We start from the raw sequence: 17,369 nt of genomic DNA on the forward strand, positions 1-17,369 counted from the left end.
AAGCCCCATTACTTTGCAACGTGCTAGAGTATGGTTGTTACGAATCGATTTTCGACCCGCGTCGGTTGATACGAATAAACGCCGCCCCACCGACGGCCGAGAAAGAGAACAGCGCTCAGTTACGCGCTTTCTCCCTTTCTCTTTTGGTGCGGAGGCGCGGACGCGGCGCCAGACAGCGCGGAGGCCGCGACTGGGCGTAAAGAATTTGAAGCGGTGGCGCTTTTCTTGCTTTCATGCTTTTCCTCCTTTTCGGCAGCCGCCCATCGGACGGCTGCTGTGCTTCAGGCAGCGTTCTTTGTGTTTGCACCATTTTGCCTAGTCGCAGCGAGCTATGTCTACCGAGGTACGATCTCGGCTGATTCGCGCGGCTGTACGCCGAGATGCGGGAGCCTCTGTCGGCGCGTCTTCCGTCGACTGCGTTATCGGTGCCGATGGCACAGGGCGATTGTCGGTTTCGCTGCCGGAGTCACACGGTGCAAGATAGCGCGGCACGTAATCCACGGTGCGAGGTAGCGCGGCACGTTTAGTCGGGTGCTCCTCCGCTTCTCCCACTAATCGCCGTATTTTTCTTGCCGTAGGAGGCTTGTGCTTCCGTATTCCGAAGGCGTGCTTCGTCCAAAATTTTTTCTCCAATGAGCGACGATCCATCACTAACCTGGGAGCTCTCAGTAATCCGAATTCTGCGTGTCAAGTGAAGATGCCGGTGTGGTTTAGGAAGCAGACAACTGCAGTTGCCATCTTGCCCCTGCCACAGCAGCAACCAATGGAGAGACGCCTTTCAGCACGACAGCCAATCGGAGGCCGCTTTCATCGGAGGGTCCGTGTGACTACCTATCGCAGACCCGCGCTTCTTTTGAGTTCGCGCATTTGTTACAAGATGGCGACGACGGACGAATTGAGAAGCGGAACGGCGAAACTTTGAGCTTTCGAACGATACCAAGATGGCGGCGCTCGGTGGCGGGAAATACGAGATATGTCTGCGTGACTTGCGATGATATTGCGCGATTTAAATCTGTTTTCTCGCCCTGCGCACTGACGAATAAATCTTTTTCGGCCACTTTTAGTGCGTTTTCAGCCAAACCATTTGATACAGCGTAGATTAGGCGTTGCAGATACCGAAACGCGTGATTTTCAAAAATAAATTTTTCTCACGATTTTCGCGATCTGATGCTCTCATCCCCCCATAATTTAGTTAGTTTTAATTGTGTTTCGATGATACGAATTTCGGCTAATACGAATATTTTTCGTGACCCCGTGAGATTCGTATCATCGAGATTCCACTGTATATAGTTCTTTTCTTGCTCTCAGTACAGTTCCTAGTTCCTGCGAGCTTGGATACTCGACTCCCTTCATCTTCTGGTGACTCGATTTTCTCCTTTTATTACTGTTCTATTTTCTATGATGCACACTGTATCTCATGGTAGAGATCCCAATGAACTCTGGTCCCAGAATAATTTCTGAGTAAGTTGTTTATAGGCTGGGATGTTATCGACGCTTGGTCGTTAGTTAATGCTCAGCTTATTTGGCTGAGGTGCATGTTGTATTATTCAAATGTCAACCCACCTTGTAAGAGCCCAAGGTTCAACAGTGCAAAAAAAAAAAAAAAAATTCATGATCAACTGCAAGAGGTAACTTCCAAGTAATTTTATTCCACAGCAGGTTCTTATTGGTACCACCATGTACAATACAAATTTTGTTCTCACATAAATTCAATCAATTCCACAGCTAAAATCCAATTTTTTACATGCAAAAAAATTTGGTCATATAAATAGCCTTTCTATATGGTACTGATCACAACTGCTGGCATTAATGTGGTGAGGATGCCAGAGTACATGTGACTTTTGCTGTTACAGTCAGTTCTGACATAACACTACCGTATTTTCCGGTCTATAACTCGCACCTTTGTATAAGACGCATCCCCCTCAAAACAGCAGTTTTTCCAGAAAAAAACGTATATAAGTCGCACCGGTGTATAAGACGCACCTGTTCGTTCGGTAAGCAATTGAAAAAAATTACCATGATGTTTCACTCCGTGAACGCGGGTCACACGCTAGCGTATGTGTGCCATATATTTCCACTCATGGTGCATTTCTGCCGTCGTGTTTGCCCCGATGTTCCGTATAAAGTCCAAGGGCGATAACATCGTCCCCGCGCGCCATATGCTGTATGTGCGAGTGAAAGCGTGTGCCGGTAAGCCGAATCGAGCACAAGGGAGGAAAGCGGGAAGGCAGCGCGGGAGGGAGGGGGAGGGCGGCTTGTACTCTGGTAGCAACTGCGTAGTTTGCGCAGCGGCGCGCACCGTATCTTGACAGCGATCTACAGATGCGACGACTTCGAGGTCGGTCGACTCGCGGTCAGCCTGCCACCACTCCGTCTTTCTCGCACGGCGCTCGGGAACTCGATCACAAGAAGAACCTGGCACCTCGATAGCGCGCACAGAACACGTGTAGCAATTAAGTCAACCAGCGCGCTTAGCATGGCCATAACATCAAATCAGATTTTGATGGCAGTTTTTCCGGAAAAAAAAACGTACATAAGTTGCACCGTTCTATAAGACGCATCAATGAAAAATTCAGAAAAAAAAACGCATCTTATACACCAGAAAATACGGTACTTGTTGCAAGGTAAGTTGGCACTGTCTCTTGTCCTGTCATTTTTTTCCCATCATTTTGACTCTTTTATACCATGTCAAAATTCGGACAGGGCCTGCCCCCTCACTCTGCTCTGATCACTAGACTGTTGGACTGCTCTTTGGTGTTCTCACTGTGGAGCCCAACAAACAAGGCAGCCCTAATGTTTGGCACACCATTTATGCCAATTTGCCTTGACCACCCATTTCTGTTGCTCTGCACTCCACCAGCCGTCGGCCACAGGCCCATATTTTTTTTTTTGTCAATAGACTGCTCTGTGTGCTTGCCGGGAGGAATGCAGAAAGATTGTGAAGCCAGCAATCTTTCAAATGAATGCCCAGAGAGCAGTATAAAGTGCCTGCGACAAACACTCAGTGACTTGTAATGAACACGAGACTATGCAGTGGACAAACTGAATGACAAACAAATGTCAACGAAAATATGCAAGTGCGGCACTGAGCACCTCTGCTCAACACACTAACTTTAGTTATTTCCCCCAGGTGATCGAAATTTCGGACAGAATGAACATCTCGTAGTATGACCCAGTGGCATCATCCAAATTCTGATCTGGTCATCCACTACGAGGCACAGCCCAGGGGTACGTGGCAGTGCCACGAAGGCGTCCGAATTATCAGGCATGCCCAAAAAACCGGTCGTTGACTGTATTCGTAGAAACAGCGTGTTCTGCTGTTCATGATCTTTTATTGAAATGCCCACCCGCACTGGCAGGGGGGGCATCACACTCACCCAATTCCCCCAGGGTCCCCTGGTCAAGCAGCATCCCATTGAGCAGGTTGTTTGCACGCTCTATGGTGCACACTGCCAGGTCCACAGCAGAGAGGCCCCCTGGTGGCCTCCGCTGGCCTAGGAAGCCACCCACCCGTACACCACAGCCCCCAAACAGCTCCTGCGCGGTTGATTGACAAGAATCTAAGGTACTAAAGCGACACACACATGCAGGCTACAAGAGGCGCTGTTGAAGAGTGCTCCCGATTAATTAGGACAACCTGGGGTTACTCAAAGTGCATCCTAAACATCGCAATAGTACACGAGCAGTCTTGCCTTGCACCCACTTCAAAATGCAGCCATGGCCACGAATCGAACCCACAACCTTACGCTCACGAGCAGAACATGGGTATTGAGCCAATGTGGCCCGTTCTTTTAAACATTTATTGTGAAGTTTTTATAAAGTATTTTTCCTACATGATGACATGCCAGTCTGCTCACCACCGCCTTGGGAGCTGCGAGCGAGTGATTTGTCAGCCAGCTCTTACAAGTGACAGTAAAACATAACAGGGTGGGAAAAAAAACCAATGAGCTTCAGCTGGTTTTACACCAGCCAGGGGCGGATCCAGGTTTTTTCTGAGGGGGGGGTCAGCTTCTGTCAATGATGATGATGATGATGATTGTAGCCTTTCTTATTTACCGAAATTTACCGTTTTTGCTCACGATAAACCCGCGTTTTATACGGCTAGAGCAACACCTGTAGCCCGCCGTGGTGGCTCAGTCAGCTCAGGCGTTGAGCACGAGATCGCAGGATCGAATCCCGGCCCCGGCGGCCGCATTTCGATGGAGGCGAAATGCAAAAACGCCCGTGTCCTTGCGTTGTAGTGCAGGTTAAAGAACCCCAGGTGGCGAAAATTAATCCGGAGCCTTCCACTACGGCGTGCCCCATAACAGTAGCGCACCCAGGATCTCTGCCAGGGGAGGTTGACAGTTTTCCTTAGTTTGCCAATACCATCTAAACAGCCTTAATTTGAGTTTCTTCACGGTAAATTGTCAAAAAATGCGCTTTTTGCGCAAGTTTGCGAGTGTGCAAACGATTGCGTGTCTTACATCTAAGTTGCAGTACTCAAAGGCGCAAGGAAAGAAAAAGGGTTAAACAAAAGGAGGGTTAACTCGGCCTCAGGGGGAGGGGGGGGGGGTTACGACCCCCGAATCCCCCCCGTCGGTGCGCCACTGCCCCATAATCAGAACTCGTTTTGGTACGTAAAACCCCAGAAAGAGGAAGAAGACCTGTAGCGAAGCCAGGTATCGGTTTCTCCGAGCTTATAGGAAAAGGACGTTACCCAATACAGCCATGTGCTTGGCGGCTGTGCCTGATAATACAGGGTGTTCAAAACTAAGCTTTATGGTTTTCTTAAAATTAGGCACACGCGAAGACCACCTGTGCAAATAAGTTATGTGGCTAGGGGGGCACAAAGTGAGATGATAATTATCGCTGTGAGCAGCCCAATTAACTAAAATTGAACAACTATTTTTGGTTGACTGCAGTAAGTGGGTATGTTTGTATTGAAAACTTAGAGACAGTCGTGTTTCTACACAGTATCAGTCAGAAGAATTATTCTAGCGTGTCCGTGTTCCGAGATATCCGACTCCAAATTTCAATTGTCGTACTGCGCAGAATAATCGAGTCGACGCGAAAGCGGTTTATGCTTTGCGTTGCTGTGGAAGGGAGGCATTTTGAACATTTTTAGGGCATTGACATCTTGATGGGTGAAGTGTTGTCATGAGATTTGTACTTCACAACACCAAACTGAAAGCGGCAGTATGAAATATTCGTTAGCATAGCTAAAAAGGTTTCTGCTGTTGATGGTGCCGTTGTTACTCTTGATTTCAATAAAACTTACAATACTTGGAAATCAGCAGTCTAGTCACTTTATTTGCGTAGCCCAGGCAAGGACCATGCCCGGTCGTCTAGTCACCATTACGCACGCGTACTGCCCTCCGGCTTCTCCGCTCGCGCCATTATCTCGGCATGGCAGCTGCCGCCATCTTTACAGGCTGCGCGGTCGCGTGTTACGACAGCGGTTCGGGTTCTTCGATTGTTTTTTTTTTTTTCATTTCCCCAGCCGTGAGGGGAAGGGGGACAGTTATTATCTTTGCCAATGCCTCCGCCCCGTTGTCAGACTAAATGCCGCACGCAACAGCGGTATCACATCAGGGAGGAGCTTTGCGCCGATCCTCACTCTCTTGCAAGTTGCATGCGTAATCATGCGAACGACAATTAAAATTTGGAGTTGGATATCTCGGAGCACAGACATGCTAGAAGAATTCTTCCAAGTGAAACTGTGTAGAAACACAACTGCCTTTAACTTTTGAATACAAACATGCACACTTACTGCAGTCAATAAAAAGTTAATTATTCAATTTTAGTTAATTCGGCTGCTAACAGCGATAATTATCATCTCACTTTGTGTCCCCCTGGCCACATAACTTATTTGCGCAGATGGTCTTCACATGCCTGCCAGTGTCTAATTTTAAGAAAACCATAAAACTTAATTTTGAACACCCGGTATATCTTGTGGGAATCCTCGTGTCCCATAACCGCCGCACGGGCAGCGAACATCGCGTCAAGCGCATGCGTGCCAGGGAGAGTTGGGAGAGGAGAAACTTTCCTTCCGTGGGCGGTGCGCGGGAATCGCAAGCGCTATCAGCGCCACCGGGTGGGTCACGTGAGATCCCGCTGATATCGCCCGGGTCTCTTTGGTCCCCAGCAAGCGGCGATGGCGGAAGTCTCCGCCGCCGCTCCCGTATTCCCGCACGTGGTTAGTCAACCGCGTTCTTGCCGCGGCAAACGCCGCGGCCCCCCCCCCCCCTCCCCGTATTCCCCAGTTGGTAAGTCGGAAGCCCTTCTTTACCTAGTGTATTATTCTCTTCGGGGGAACCCTCAGCGATATCAACTATAGCTAGCTGGCCTGCTCGAAGTGTTAGTTGCAGTCGTAATAAATGCTTTCCGAGTGTACACGTGGTTGTCATCTATTGTTTCCTCGAGCTTGTACTGGACCGCGGTTGATGCGCAGGCATGCGCCAACCGCGGGGCTCGGTGTGTCGAGGCAGAGGGCCGTTGGCATTCCCCCTATCCCGACATTTTGGCGTTCCCAACGTGGGGCAAGCTCTTGGAAAACGGGACGACGATCTGTCCGGACCAGCGTTAGGCCTCAGCCGAAGGCGTGATTGCTAGCTAGATCTGTGTGTGATTTCTTGAGGGCGAGTTAACGCTGCGCCAGTGTCGCCGAACTCGTGTAGACGCTGAAATTTGCAGCAAGTTTTCTTTTAAGAGTACGCCCGAAGCGAGTGAGTGCAGCAGCCGACGCGGTGGTCGATTTTCCCTGTACATATGTAAATAGCCTCCTTTCTGTATCTTTGGCGCTGGGAACCGGGCGCCGGACACGCTGGCTATAGGACGTCAGCGGGGCGCAGTCCCAGGAGTCGGCTCGAAAGCTGCGTGTTGAGCAGCGAGCGGGGACCGCTTAGCTAGGCCTGCATCTCCTCGCGGCGGCTCATTGGAACCCTTTAAGGGTCTTTTGTGGCATCGGTATCCGTCATGGACGCGATTAGGCCTAAGGCTCTGCGGAGCTGCCGGTCGCATGTTCGAAGACGACCATGCCGTGACATTTAGCGGGTGCAACCGGATTCGCTAGTTCTACTATACTCGCCCGAGCGGAGAAACCTCGTTCGAAATAGAAAGCTTATTTTGTTCAGATGAACTCAATATTTTGGGGGCGGAATAACCGAAATCTCGGGGGACCAGAGAGCGCTTTGTTCATACGAGCATCGCCCACGTTCGCGCTGTATCGGACCGGAAAAATTCGGTCGAAGCGAATAACTTCATTCAAACGAACTGGATTGTTTTTTTTTCTTCTCGTTGCCGCATAAAGCTATGCGGTAGACGGGTGGTTCAGCAATTTGTCAGACGGCCGACGCTGCGGCGGCCTCTACTGCCTTAATTCTAAGTGTTTGTGGAGTGCATTTGAGCGACTTTGCAGAACGAGTGAAGCCGCCTCGACTTGCTATTGCTGCCATGGTCCACGTCCCTGCCTGCTGTCTCGGCCCCTCCCTGTTCGCGGCCCGATGCAGTAGCACATAGCCGCCACAATGAGGGAGGCCCACCATCATACACCCCCACGAGGATGCGTCGGTGCGAGGTTCATCGTGCCGGCGCGCGCGCCACTTCGAGAAAGTCCTGACCCGCTGTTCCCGGGTGGACATTGCGGCGCGCATCTTGAGGGCAAGCCATCTTCAGCCCCCGTCATCGTCAACCACTGTGACGGCTGCCACATGTGGGCGGCCGCCACACAGGACAGTGCTGTCTATCAACGTGGATTCGGACATTTCCTGCCGGAGTTTATCATCGCATCTGCCCGGATACTTCTGTCAAGGCCGTCGTTCCAGCGATTTCTCCGCCGTAGGGCAATATTTAAGGGTGGAGGGATGTGGGAATCCTCGTGTCCCATAACCGCCGCACGGGCAGCGAACGTCGCGTCAAGCGCATGCGTGCCAGGGAGAGTTGGGAGAGGGGAAACTTTCCTTCCGTGGGCGGCGCGCGGGAATCGCAAGCGCTATCAGCGCCACCGGGTGGGTCACGTGAGATCCCGCTGATATCGCCCGGGTCTCTTTGGTCCCCAGCAAGCGGCGATGGTGGAAGTCTCCGCCGCCGCTCCCGTATTCCCGCACGTGGTTAGTCAACCGCGTTCTTGCCGCGGCAAACGCCCCCCCCCCCCCCCCCCCCCCCCGTATTCCCCAGTTGGTAAGTCGGAAGCCCTTCTTTACCTAGTGTATTATTCTCTTCGGGGGAACCCTCAGCGATATCAACTATAGCTAGCTGGCCTGCTCGAAGTGTTAGTTGCAGTCGTAATAAATGCTTTCCGAGTGTACACGTGGTTGTCGTCTATTGTTTCCTCGAGCTTGTACCGGACCGCAGTTGATGCGCAGGCATGCGCCAACCGCGGGGCTCGGTGTGTCGAGGCAGAGGGCCGTTGGCATTCCCCCTATCCCGACAATCTAAGCCTGTATTGGGATGATCTTTTGCAGGTTCGTTATAAATGCGCAAGCATGGGTCCGTCTTTGGAGTTCTGTTGGGACACCTTGATTTCCTTAAGAAGATTCTTTGTTTTCGGCTGATACACCTTCGTTTGATTTGGAGGAATAACTCCCCTATTCTCAAACAGCCCTCGACTCGAAGCTCTTCCTCCACTCCACCTTGTTGAGAACAGCGCCTCCTCTCGACTGATAAAGACGCGACAATTCTAAAGAATTCCCGTGAATGATCATGAAGCTCAGTGACCACTTCTTTGGAGGGGTGGCGGTGCTATATTTCCTCTTGAGTCGAGGTGTCGTGTTGACTACAGGAACGTTCTTGAATACGGGCGTAACGCTACGCTCCAACGCGGCAACCACTACTCTGGTTGTTTACGATATGCGAAGCACCGCGTATGAAGACTCAAGACGCCACCTACAAGAATAACGATGTGACGTAGTAGCCGAGAGCGCGAGCCAGCGTCTTCATGTTTTGTTTCTCACGCGACGTCATCCTTTACACAAGGCGCGCATCTGCTCCCGTTTCTCTAACCACGCGACGCCATCCTATAGGCCCGCGCGCTGGCGTTCGCCGCTGACGTCACGCTCCCCCACTTTGCAGCCGCGGCTGACTTCGCCCCGCTCCACGAGAACGCCCACTCATATAAACGGATCCGGCGGGTTTGAGCCTCCTATGCTTAATGTACGACAATAAAACTGCGAAGTCACAATGAAAAACTTGTAGCGTACGAACGGTACTGTGCTCGTACTGGATATTGTCAACGTGCAACTGTGATCACAATGAGTGCTACAGCTAAAGAAAGTTGCCTATGCGTAGTTCTTAGTTTAGCTGTTAGTTGTTTTTATTTATATATGAACACTTCAGCGAGAGATCTCTTTCATTAAGCAGGTTGGTCGCGGAACCGATGACAGCGAATGAGGCAACCGATGACACCCCAAGGGGAAACTAAGTTTATCAGGTGCGAAGGCGCTCGAGCCGACCTCGGCGTGTTTGGCAAAAGGGACGTCCCCTCGTTCATTCGACGCCACCGACGGGACGAGTAAGGCACGGCCGGCGCCAGGAGGTCCAAGGTGTTTATGAGAAAAACTACGGCAACTTCGCGACGCCACACTCCTACGGAATACAACTAAGCTTGTGAGCGAGCTAGCTTTACTTCTACAGGGCTGATACCAATGGTACTCGCGAAAAATACTTTTGAAGAATGCTGGTGGCCATATTTTTTTTGCGACAGGGCCATCCCCCTGTCAGCGAGGGGGCGATGCAGAAATTTGAGGGGGGGGTCAAGACATCTGGACATCCCCCCTGGATCCGCGCCTGACACCAGCGACCAATATTTTTAAGGAACAGGCGCTCCAGTTAACCACACCACCTCTGTATCGACATCAGGCACCTCCCTTTGACTAATGCAAGCAATAATAGACATGGCACTGCAAGGAGGAAAACATGAATGCAGACAAGCGTGTTCATTGCATCCCGCCTTACTCATGGTAGCAGAATAGATCAAGAACTGACATACAGTGAAACCCCATCGATATATTCCTAGCTGTTGTGTTTTCCCGGCTGCTACGTCACATTTTTGGAGTCCAGACCTGAATCCCAATGATTGCCATGTATAATATTCCCATGTTCCTATTTGATACGTCACCATTCAGTAATTTTCCCTCATCTTAAGTTATTTTGAACGTAGTGGTCATGTAAATTTAGTGGTGATGAGAGAAATTCACTCACACATTGCAATAAATGGCTGGCACTATGTAACAAGTGATCAGTACCACAGAATGCCATAGTCGATACTTTGTAACAACAAAAAAAAATTTTTTTTTTCATTTTGTGGTTTTACGTGCCAAAACCATGATTTGATCATGAGGCGTAGTGGGGCATAGTGGGGGACTCCGGATTAATTTTGACCACCTGGGGTACTTTAACAAGCACTCAAGGAATGGTACACAGGCATGTTTGCATTGCGCCTGCATCGAAATGTGGCCGCTGTGGCCGAGATTTGATCCCGCGACCTCGTGCTTAGCAGCGTAATGCCAAAGTCACTAAGCAACCATGGTGGGTACTTTGTAACAAGCGACTGGTACGTTGCAACAAGCCGCGAACTAAAACCTACACAAAGAAAGATACCGTGTCCCTTTCTTTGTGTATATGTTTTAGTTCGCACTGCTATGACCTCATGATGCAAAACCAACTGGCCCAGTCTTCTATCTTACTCTGCACAAGCATTGGGAGAAAACATGCACAGTTAGAGCAGTTGGCGAAGCACCGAAAACGAGTGCATCAGTTAAAGCCTACCGGGAACTATGCACACTGGGCAAAATCCGCTGAGCGCAGGGTTCCATTTATTTTGGGGCTTGCAAGGCTCTTATTTATGTTGCATAATCGCCGTTTTTCTTTAGTCAGCTTTACTGCAATAGAGCTGTGTTATGCTGCGACGCATATCAAGAATGGAAAGGAGCCACTGTCACAGAGCACTGTATATGTCCCTTAATTATACACATAAACACGCGCTATCCCCGGTCACAGTACAAGCACCGGGACATGTAATAACTGTACTGGCAGATATTAAGACCCATTTCTGAGGTTGCTGTGGCGATTTGCGCCCTTGCTTACTGTTAAATTTTTTTTTACGTGGTCCCTTGAAAAACATATTAATGGGGTCTATTGCACTGCTGTTCTTATTAAATACTAATACTTTCCAAATACATAATGCTGTCATAAATTTCTGCACTAGCAACAGCCTTGCATGACCTTGAACACTGCAGTGTTTTGCTACAAGTGATGTCCAAATCGCAACCCCCAACGATGATCCCCTCAAAGTGACAAACTAATCTAGAAGGCAATGTCTTTGTGTACAGTAAAACCTCATTAATGCAAGCCCTGTTAATTCAGAAAATCAAATAACTTGGACTAGTTATCTGGTCCCGGCAGGTGTATGCAATATTTATCGCCATCAAACTCTTGTTAATTCGGACGTTTTTCGCCGCACGCCGATTAATTCGAACGAACCTCAGAGCGCAGAGTGCCACAAATGCGTGACGTAAAAGAGCAAAAGCAGAGCTAGAGTCCAACCAAAACAAAGCGGCTGAGTCCACAATGCCATTCATTAGTGAAAAACGACAGGAACGCCAGAATGCTTCGCGTTTATTTGTCTTTAAAGTCCTTATTCTTGCGTTTGGCGCTGCACATTGCCCCGCATTGGGCGCCTGCCTTGATAACTGCGGTCGCCATTCGTGATTACATCAATAGTGACTACGGTTCCGTCTACAGCGGTAACACCTAAAAGTAGTAGCAGAGCTATGAAACTGAGTTGGTTCTATTAACGTTGGCCTAAATTACATGATCAAGTCACCCAGCCTTTCAAGAAAACTGGTGATGAACACTTACGGCCAGCACAAGCTCCTTCTCACGGGCAAGCGACACGAATGGGAGCACGAGGAAGGCCTTGGTCTTTGTTTCGAGGATGCGCTTCAGCATCAAGATTTCGGCCACCAGTGTCTTGCCTGAGTGTAAAGACGAATGGGAAGGCATTGAAGCACCACACAGCCAGCACAGTGAAACAGTGAAGATGTCACTGCTTTTTCCTGCATATGAGGAGACTGGGAAAAGTCGAAAGGAAGCCACAATGTATTCTTTCTGAACATCATAAAATGAATGCCAATTGGCTACAAGCAGTGTCAACAGATGGGATGAAAGACACGTAGGAGAAGGGATGGCGCTCTGAACTGTCTTTTGTGTTTTCATTATAGAACCTAAGATAAATACCAGTTGCCCCAACTAAATGTCTCCTATAATCAAAAAGTAATTAAGGGCTTTACAGGAATGGTGCCCACTGTTCTTTGATGGCCATTGTTTATGCTAGTTATGAGATATTTTCATACTGAACAATTATGTACTTAGGTTTAATTAGCTAACTTAAAAATTTAACTGCACTTGCAAAACTTCTTCTTTCTAGGGTTTTACGTGCCAAAACCAGTTCTGATTATGAGGCATGCCGTAGTGGAGGGCTCCGGATTAATTTTGACCACCTGGGGTTCTTTAACGTGCACTACAACGCAAGCACACGGGTGTCACTTGCAAAACTTGTGAAGGATGTAGAGAAAATTAAGCACAGTGTTTAAAGCTACGTAGGCCTTGTGTGTTCTTTTTTTGTAAGAAAAGAAACCTCGCAAAATAAAACAAAAGAACACATGGCAATGTGTTGGTGTGCCAGCGATTGCAATGGTCTCAAGCATAAACATTTTAAACGCCAAGTGTGGTATAGAAACACATTTTCATGCCGCCTCCATCAGAATGCAGCTGCTACAGCTGGGAAGTGAACACATGACCGCCTGATCAACAGCAGGAAGCTATAGCCAGCAAGCCCACCTTGACAGTTAATTCAGATTCTAAAAAATATTTCAAGAGGAGAAAGCTTTGCAAAGGAGAACGAAGCTGCTGCGAAGGCACCCATCAAATTTTACCTAACTGCTGCAAAGTTATTTTAGCACTGATCACAGATGCCGAAAAGATTGTGGCACTGAGGGCCACATTATGGAATGGTCAAACATGCATAGCATTTCAGAAGTACCACAGCCACACTAATGGCTGGAAAATTTGGCGATGCTCTAGAAAGTACAGTCAGTAGCACGACACTGAAGTTATAGCCAGCTGTGCTTACTATTTCGTTGTCAATAATTAGTATTGATAAATTCCTTACTACTCCAGCAACATCAGAAAAGCTCACATACTGTCCAGGATCACTCTTGAGCCTAGATGCTTAGCAAACAATGATTAAAAACTGTTTCTGTAATACTGAAACCTCAAAACCATCTGCCACCAAATTATACTGAAATCTCACACAAACAACCATTGGTAGTAGGCGAGAGTAGTCACACATCACATCAGCAAGGGTGCCACCACTGGCGTACCAGATGGGGCAAAAAAAATGTTAAGTGCTCACTTATTGAGCATGCAGCGAGATCATGAACATATCATCTATGCAAAACACTTATGTGTTTGCTAAGCCCAAACCTGGTGAGGGGCCAGTGCTGCAGTTAAAGCACATGTTATTCCAAGTCGCTCCAGCTAAAACATGGGCCATTCGAAAAATTCAGCGGAGCCCATCTCAAGATGAGTGCCGACGATAATGCATTTAGCATTCAATCAATATAGCAACGCAATGTATTGCCACCATCAAAACAAGTTATCTATGAGGCGTGTACTGCAGCAGGATTCCTCTTTTGCGCTTCTAGCACCTCTGCCGCGAAGCTTGTGCAAGGGCCCGAAGCATGTGAACGTCAAGAAATTCAGCATGCGGCAACCGAGCTTCTCTTTAGCACTTTTTTCTTAGGGTTCCTCAATGCGTGCGCCCCCCTCCGCCGCCGTGGAGGGTGGAGTCATTCTGTGAAGGGGTGAATGCCGCCTTTCGACCGGCGGCCGCCATTGCGCTCCCCACGCATCGTCGCGGCTGGTTGAGTGAGACACGTGTGCGGCGTCTTCTAGGGCAAAATGCCCGGGTGTTGCGTGCCACAGTGCACAAACCATTCGCGAAATATCTGGAAGATGTTCCGAAAGATCCGAAGAGGCGACTCCTGTGGCTGGTAAAGATCAGGCGCGACAAGTGGCAACCCACGGACCGTTCCTGTTTGTGCAGCGTATACGTTATTGCCTTTCTGTGTTTGGGGAGTTAAAGCTGTGTGACACTGGCACTTTCGATCGCGATCGAGCCTTATCCGCGGATCGAATTTCTCGATCGTGATCAGCTCCCTTGCGCAAGCTGCAGAAGGAACCCGGTCACTGTTGAGAAATCAGAGCCCGATCGGGCGTAATCACCAGTGCACTGTGTGTAATAGTTCATTTGCACGCTATTTCCCGTAGCGTTTGTCCGTCTTGTAGTCTTGATATCTGGCATGCAAACGTGCGTGTTTAACTCGTTCGTTTCTGGATAGCACAAAATGCGCTGTTCTTAAACGCTTGTTGTGCATGAGCTGCAAGTGCGTAAGGATCTGCGCCTACGTTGTGCGCTTCTAAATGCGAAGCATTTCTTGGCGAACTTCGGCGACTTTGAGCATATCTATCTATCTATCTATCTATATCTATCTATCTATCTATATCTATCTATCTATCTATCTATCTATCTATCTATCTATCTATCTATCTAGCCGCCTAAGACTTTGTGCTCTCCTGGCCGTTTCGTTAATGGGATGTATACGAAAATTGGTATGCCACAATATGACTGCATGACGAACATAAATGACAGGTCATAACATGAAAATCAAAGCATGAATGTCATGAGCGGCATAATTTACGTGCCACGGTCTTGGTACTCTTGCGGACGTTTCGCTAACTTGATATATACCAAAATTGGTATGGCGAGACAACAATGTCTGACGACCATGGGTGACACGTTCTAAGAACATGAAAATCGTGACATGCATGTCGCGCCAGCTCGAAGCCGCGAGAATCAGTGGGAGTGGAAGCAAGGCATGCGCTGCAGTTAATTTGCAGTGAGTTGTAGCGCTTGTTCTTGAAAAAATTCTCAACCAAATAAACAATCTACGACATGAGAAATCGCTATGTATTTAATGCATTTTGTTTCCTCTATGTTGAGAAGCCGTGTGGCCGCTTTATTTTAAAGATATCGATGACCGGCCGCATTATAACAATTACCAGTTTACGCTATATTACTGCGGAAAACATGCTCAACAACGTTTCATAGTCAATGTCTGCATGAGAGCCATGATTTAATGCCACAAAAGCCATATGTAGAGCCCCAAATCATCTGACATGTATTCAACAATTTTTACCCAACAGGACGGTAAACGAAATAAAAAAAAAATTCAGAATACCCTGCGGTGTAGCATGCAGTCCGTAAATACGGTAGCTGATGAGTGTGTGTGTGTGTGTGTGTGTGTGTGTGTGTGTGTGTGTGTGTGTGTGTGTGTGTTTCGCACGTTTAACCAATACAGAGCCCAACAAGACGCTATCTTAAGGTGTCTACGCAGCTGGTTTGGATGGTAGCCTTCCTCTGCCAGCGAGACCGGCTGCAAATTCCGCTCTAAAAATAAAGATTACAGAACGTAAATCGGAGACCTTCACGCTGCCGATGCGAAAACTTTGTGTTCTCGTCATATCGTTAAAGTACCACACGTTTTACATAACGAACTCTACGTGCAGCTGCGCAAAGTACCGCTTGCTGCCTATCCTGGCTATAGGCTGCCTGCGGAGAGGGCATCGTAATGGCGGATGCTGTAGCAGACGACGCGGTTGTCTCCACCCTCCACGGCGGCGGAGGGGGGCGCACGCATCGAGGAACCCTATTTTTTCTAGACACACTGCGCCACCTGGTGGCCCTGCCGAGAAGTCTGCATGTAGTGCGCCGCTGCCTGCGAATGTTGAAAATTGTTCCCTTGCTTGCTGCCAGTGTGTCGGTACAGAACGTAAACAAAAACGAAAAACAAAACAAAACGATATTTTGATCGGAACAAAATTGCAACCAAAACGTTATTTCATCGTAGTCACAAGGCACTGAGCATGATTGCAGAATTCAGAATTCACTTATTGAGAAAAATCAATACTATGTTTTATCGTTACTTTGCTTAGACAATTTTTGCATGCGAAACAAAACCGTTATGAACCCGTTACGGGTCATTTTTTTTTTTTCCATTCGGGAGCAGAACTGGAATAGAACTTTTATCAGTGAAACGAAACTAAAACCAGAACAAAAAAACATTTCGTGCTGACACCCTGCTTGCTGCACACTCAGCGGTAGATATTCAGTGACCAAAGTTGGCGAGAAATTTACTGAAGAGTGGCACATACCCTGATGCAGCCAGCTAATGCGTTGAGTTGCTGTCTTTGAGGAACCCTTGTGACATGGGTTTGATTCTGCTAAGCATGAGAGAAAGTTGGAGGATCTTTTTCGTCCTTGTAGAGCGGCATATTCCCAGTGCCACATACGTATTTACCCAAGTTACCGTCCAATACACTTTGTGAAAAGCAGCACAGACCTACTCGTACATACCCAGTGACCCAAGTTGGCATCAGAGAGGTTCACTGAAGAGAAGCCCACACCAAGTGGCACATACCCGGTGCTGCAAGGCGGCGTCAAAGAATTTATTCGAACAGCAGCACCTACCGCAACCTGCATTTACAGTGACTTATGTCGACATACGTGTTTATACGTGTACGGCCTCACTTGTTTCATCAGCGGTCTATCTTGAGCCTTTCCCATCGTCTTCCTTCACTTGCGCGAGACGGGTTTTTTGCGGTCACACCTCCAACGGCACCGACACTTGTGAGGCAATACAAGCTTCGCTTGAAAATAATCTCCAGCATCTTAAGGTGACAAGAATGTTTTTACCAGCACTTGTTGGAGCAGAGTAAACAAGGTTTCCAGCTCCAGCAAGCACGTTTCCCGTGCGCAGACACTCGAGCTGCCAGGGAAACATGCGCTGGACACCCCTGCGGGCATAGCCAGCCACCACCTCGGCTGGAAGACCCCAATGGCCAAGGTCCAGGGGGTCTTCTCCTTCCTCTTCTCTGGATGCTGCGGTGTTTATAGAAAGATTTATCCATTTGCACAAGTGATGTCAGGGAGTAAGGTCGATGCAAGGATAAAAAGGGGAACCTTTGAATGTGAGCATACCTTCAAGTTACTGTCATGTATTTCATGACAAATGTACTGGGCATTCCTATGATCGAGAGGAGTAAGGGAATCTGAGGGGCTCAATTTTTCGTCAGTCACAGCCAGAACAACAAACAGAATGATGCCAGAGAAATCATAGGAAAAAGCAGAGGGAGAAGCAGTGCAGACATAATGCAAAGGATGTGGCTATGGCTTCTACTTGCAGCAAGTTATTTTTCCCACTCACTTTCATTTCACATATTACTTCTAATTTCAATTAAACATAATTTATTGACCCTCTCTGGCTTCG

General features: G+C 48.3%; 1 protein-coding gene across 1 annotated transcript in view; it reads right to left on the reverse strand.

Moving 5' to 3' along the window:
• LOC119458612 (DNA polymerase theta) overlaps positions 1-17,369 on the reverse strand; it is a 176,457-nt gene that overhangs the window by 150,763 nt on the left and 8,325 nt on the right. Inside the window, exons 3-5 of the mRNA XM_037720452.2 lie at positions 16,796-16,981; positions 11,839-11,954; positions 3,378-3,537 (exon numbers count right to left, since the gene is read on the reverse strand). Of these exons, the coding sequence (XP_037576380.1) occupies positions 3,378-3,537; positions 11,839-11,954; positions 16,796-16,981 (462 nt within the window). The remainder of the gene's footprint in view (positions 1-3,377; positions 3,538-11,838; positions 11,955-16,795; positions 16,982-17,369) is intronic.

The sequence above is a fragment of the Dermacentor silvarum genome, chromosome 7 (genome assembly GCF_013339745.2).
Source record: "Dermacentor silvarum isolate Dsil-2018 chromosome 7, BIME_Dsil_1.4, whole genome shotgun sequence".
In the NCBI taxonomy this organism is placed as follows: domain Eukaryota; kingdom Metazoa; phylum Arthropoda; class Arachnida; order Ixodida; family Ixodidae; genus Dermacentor; species Dermacentor silvarum.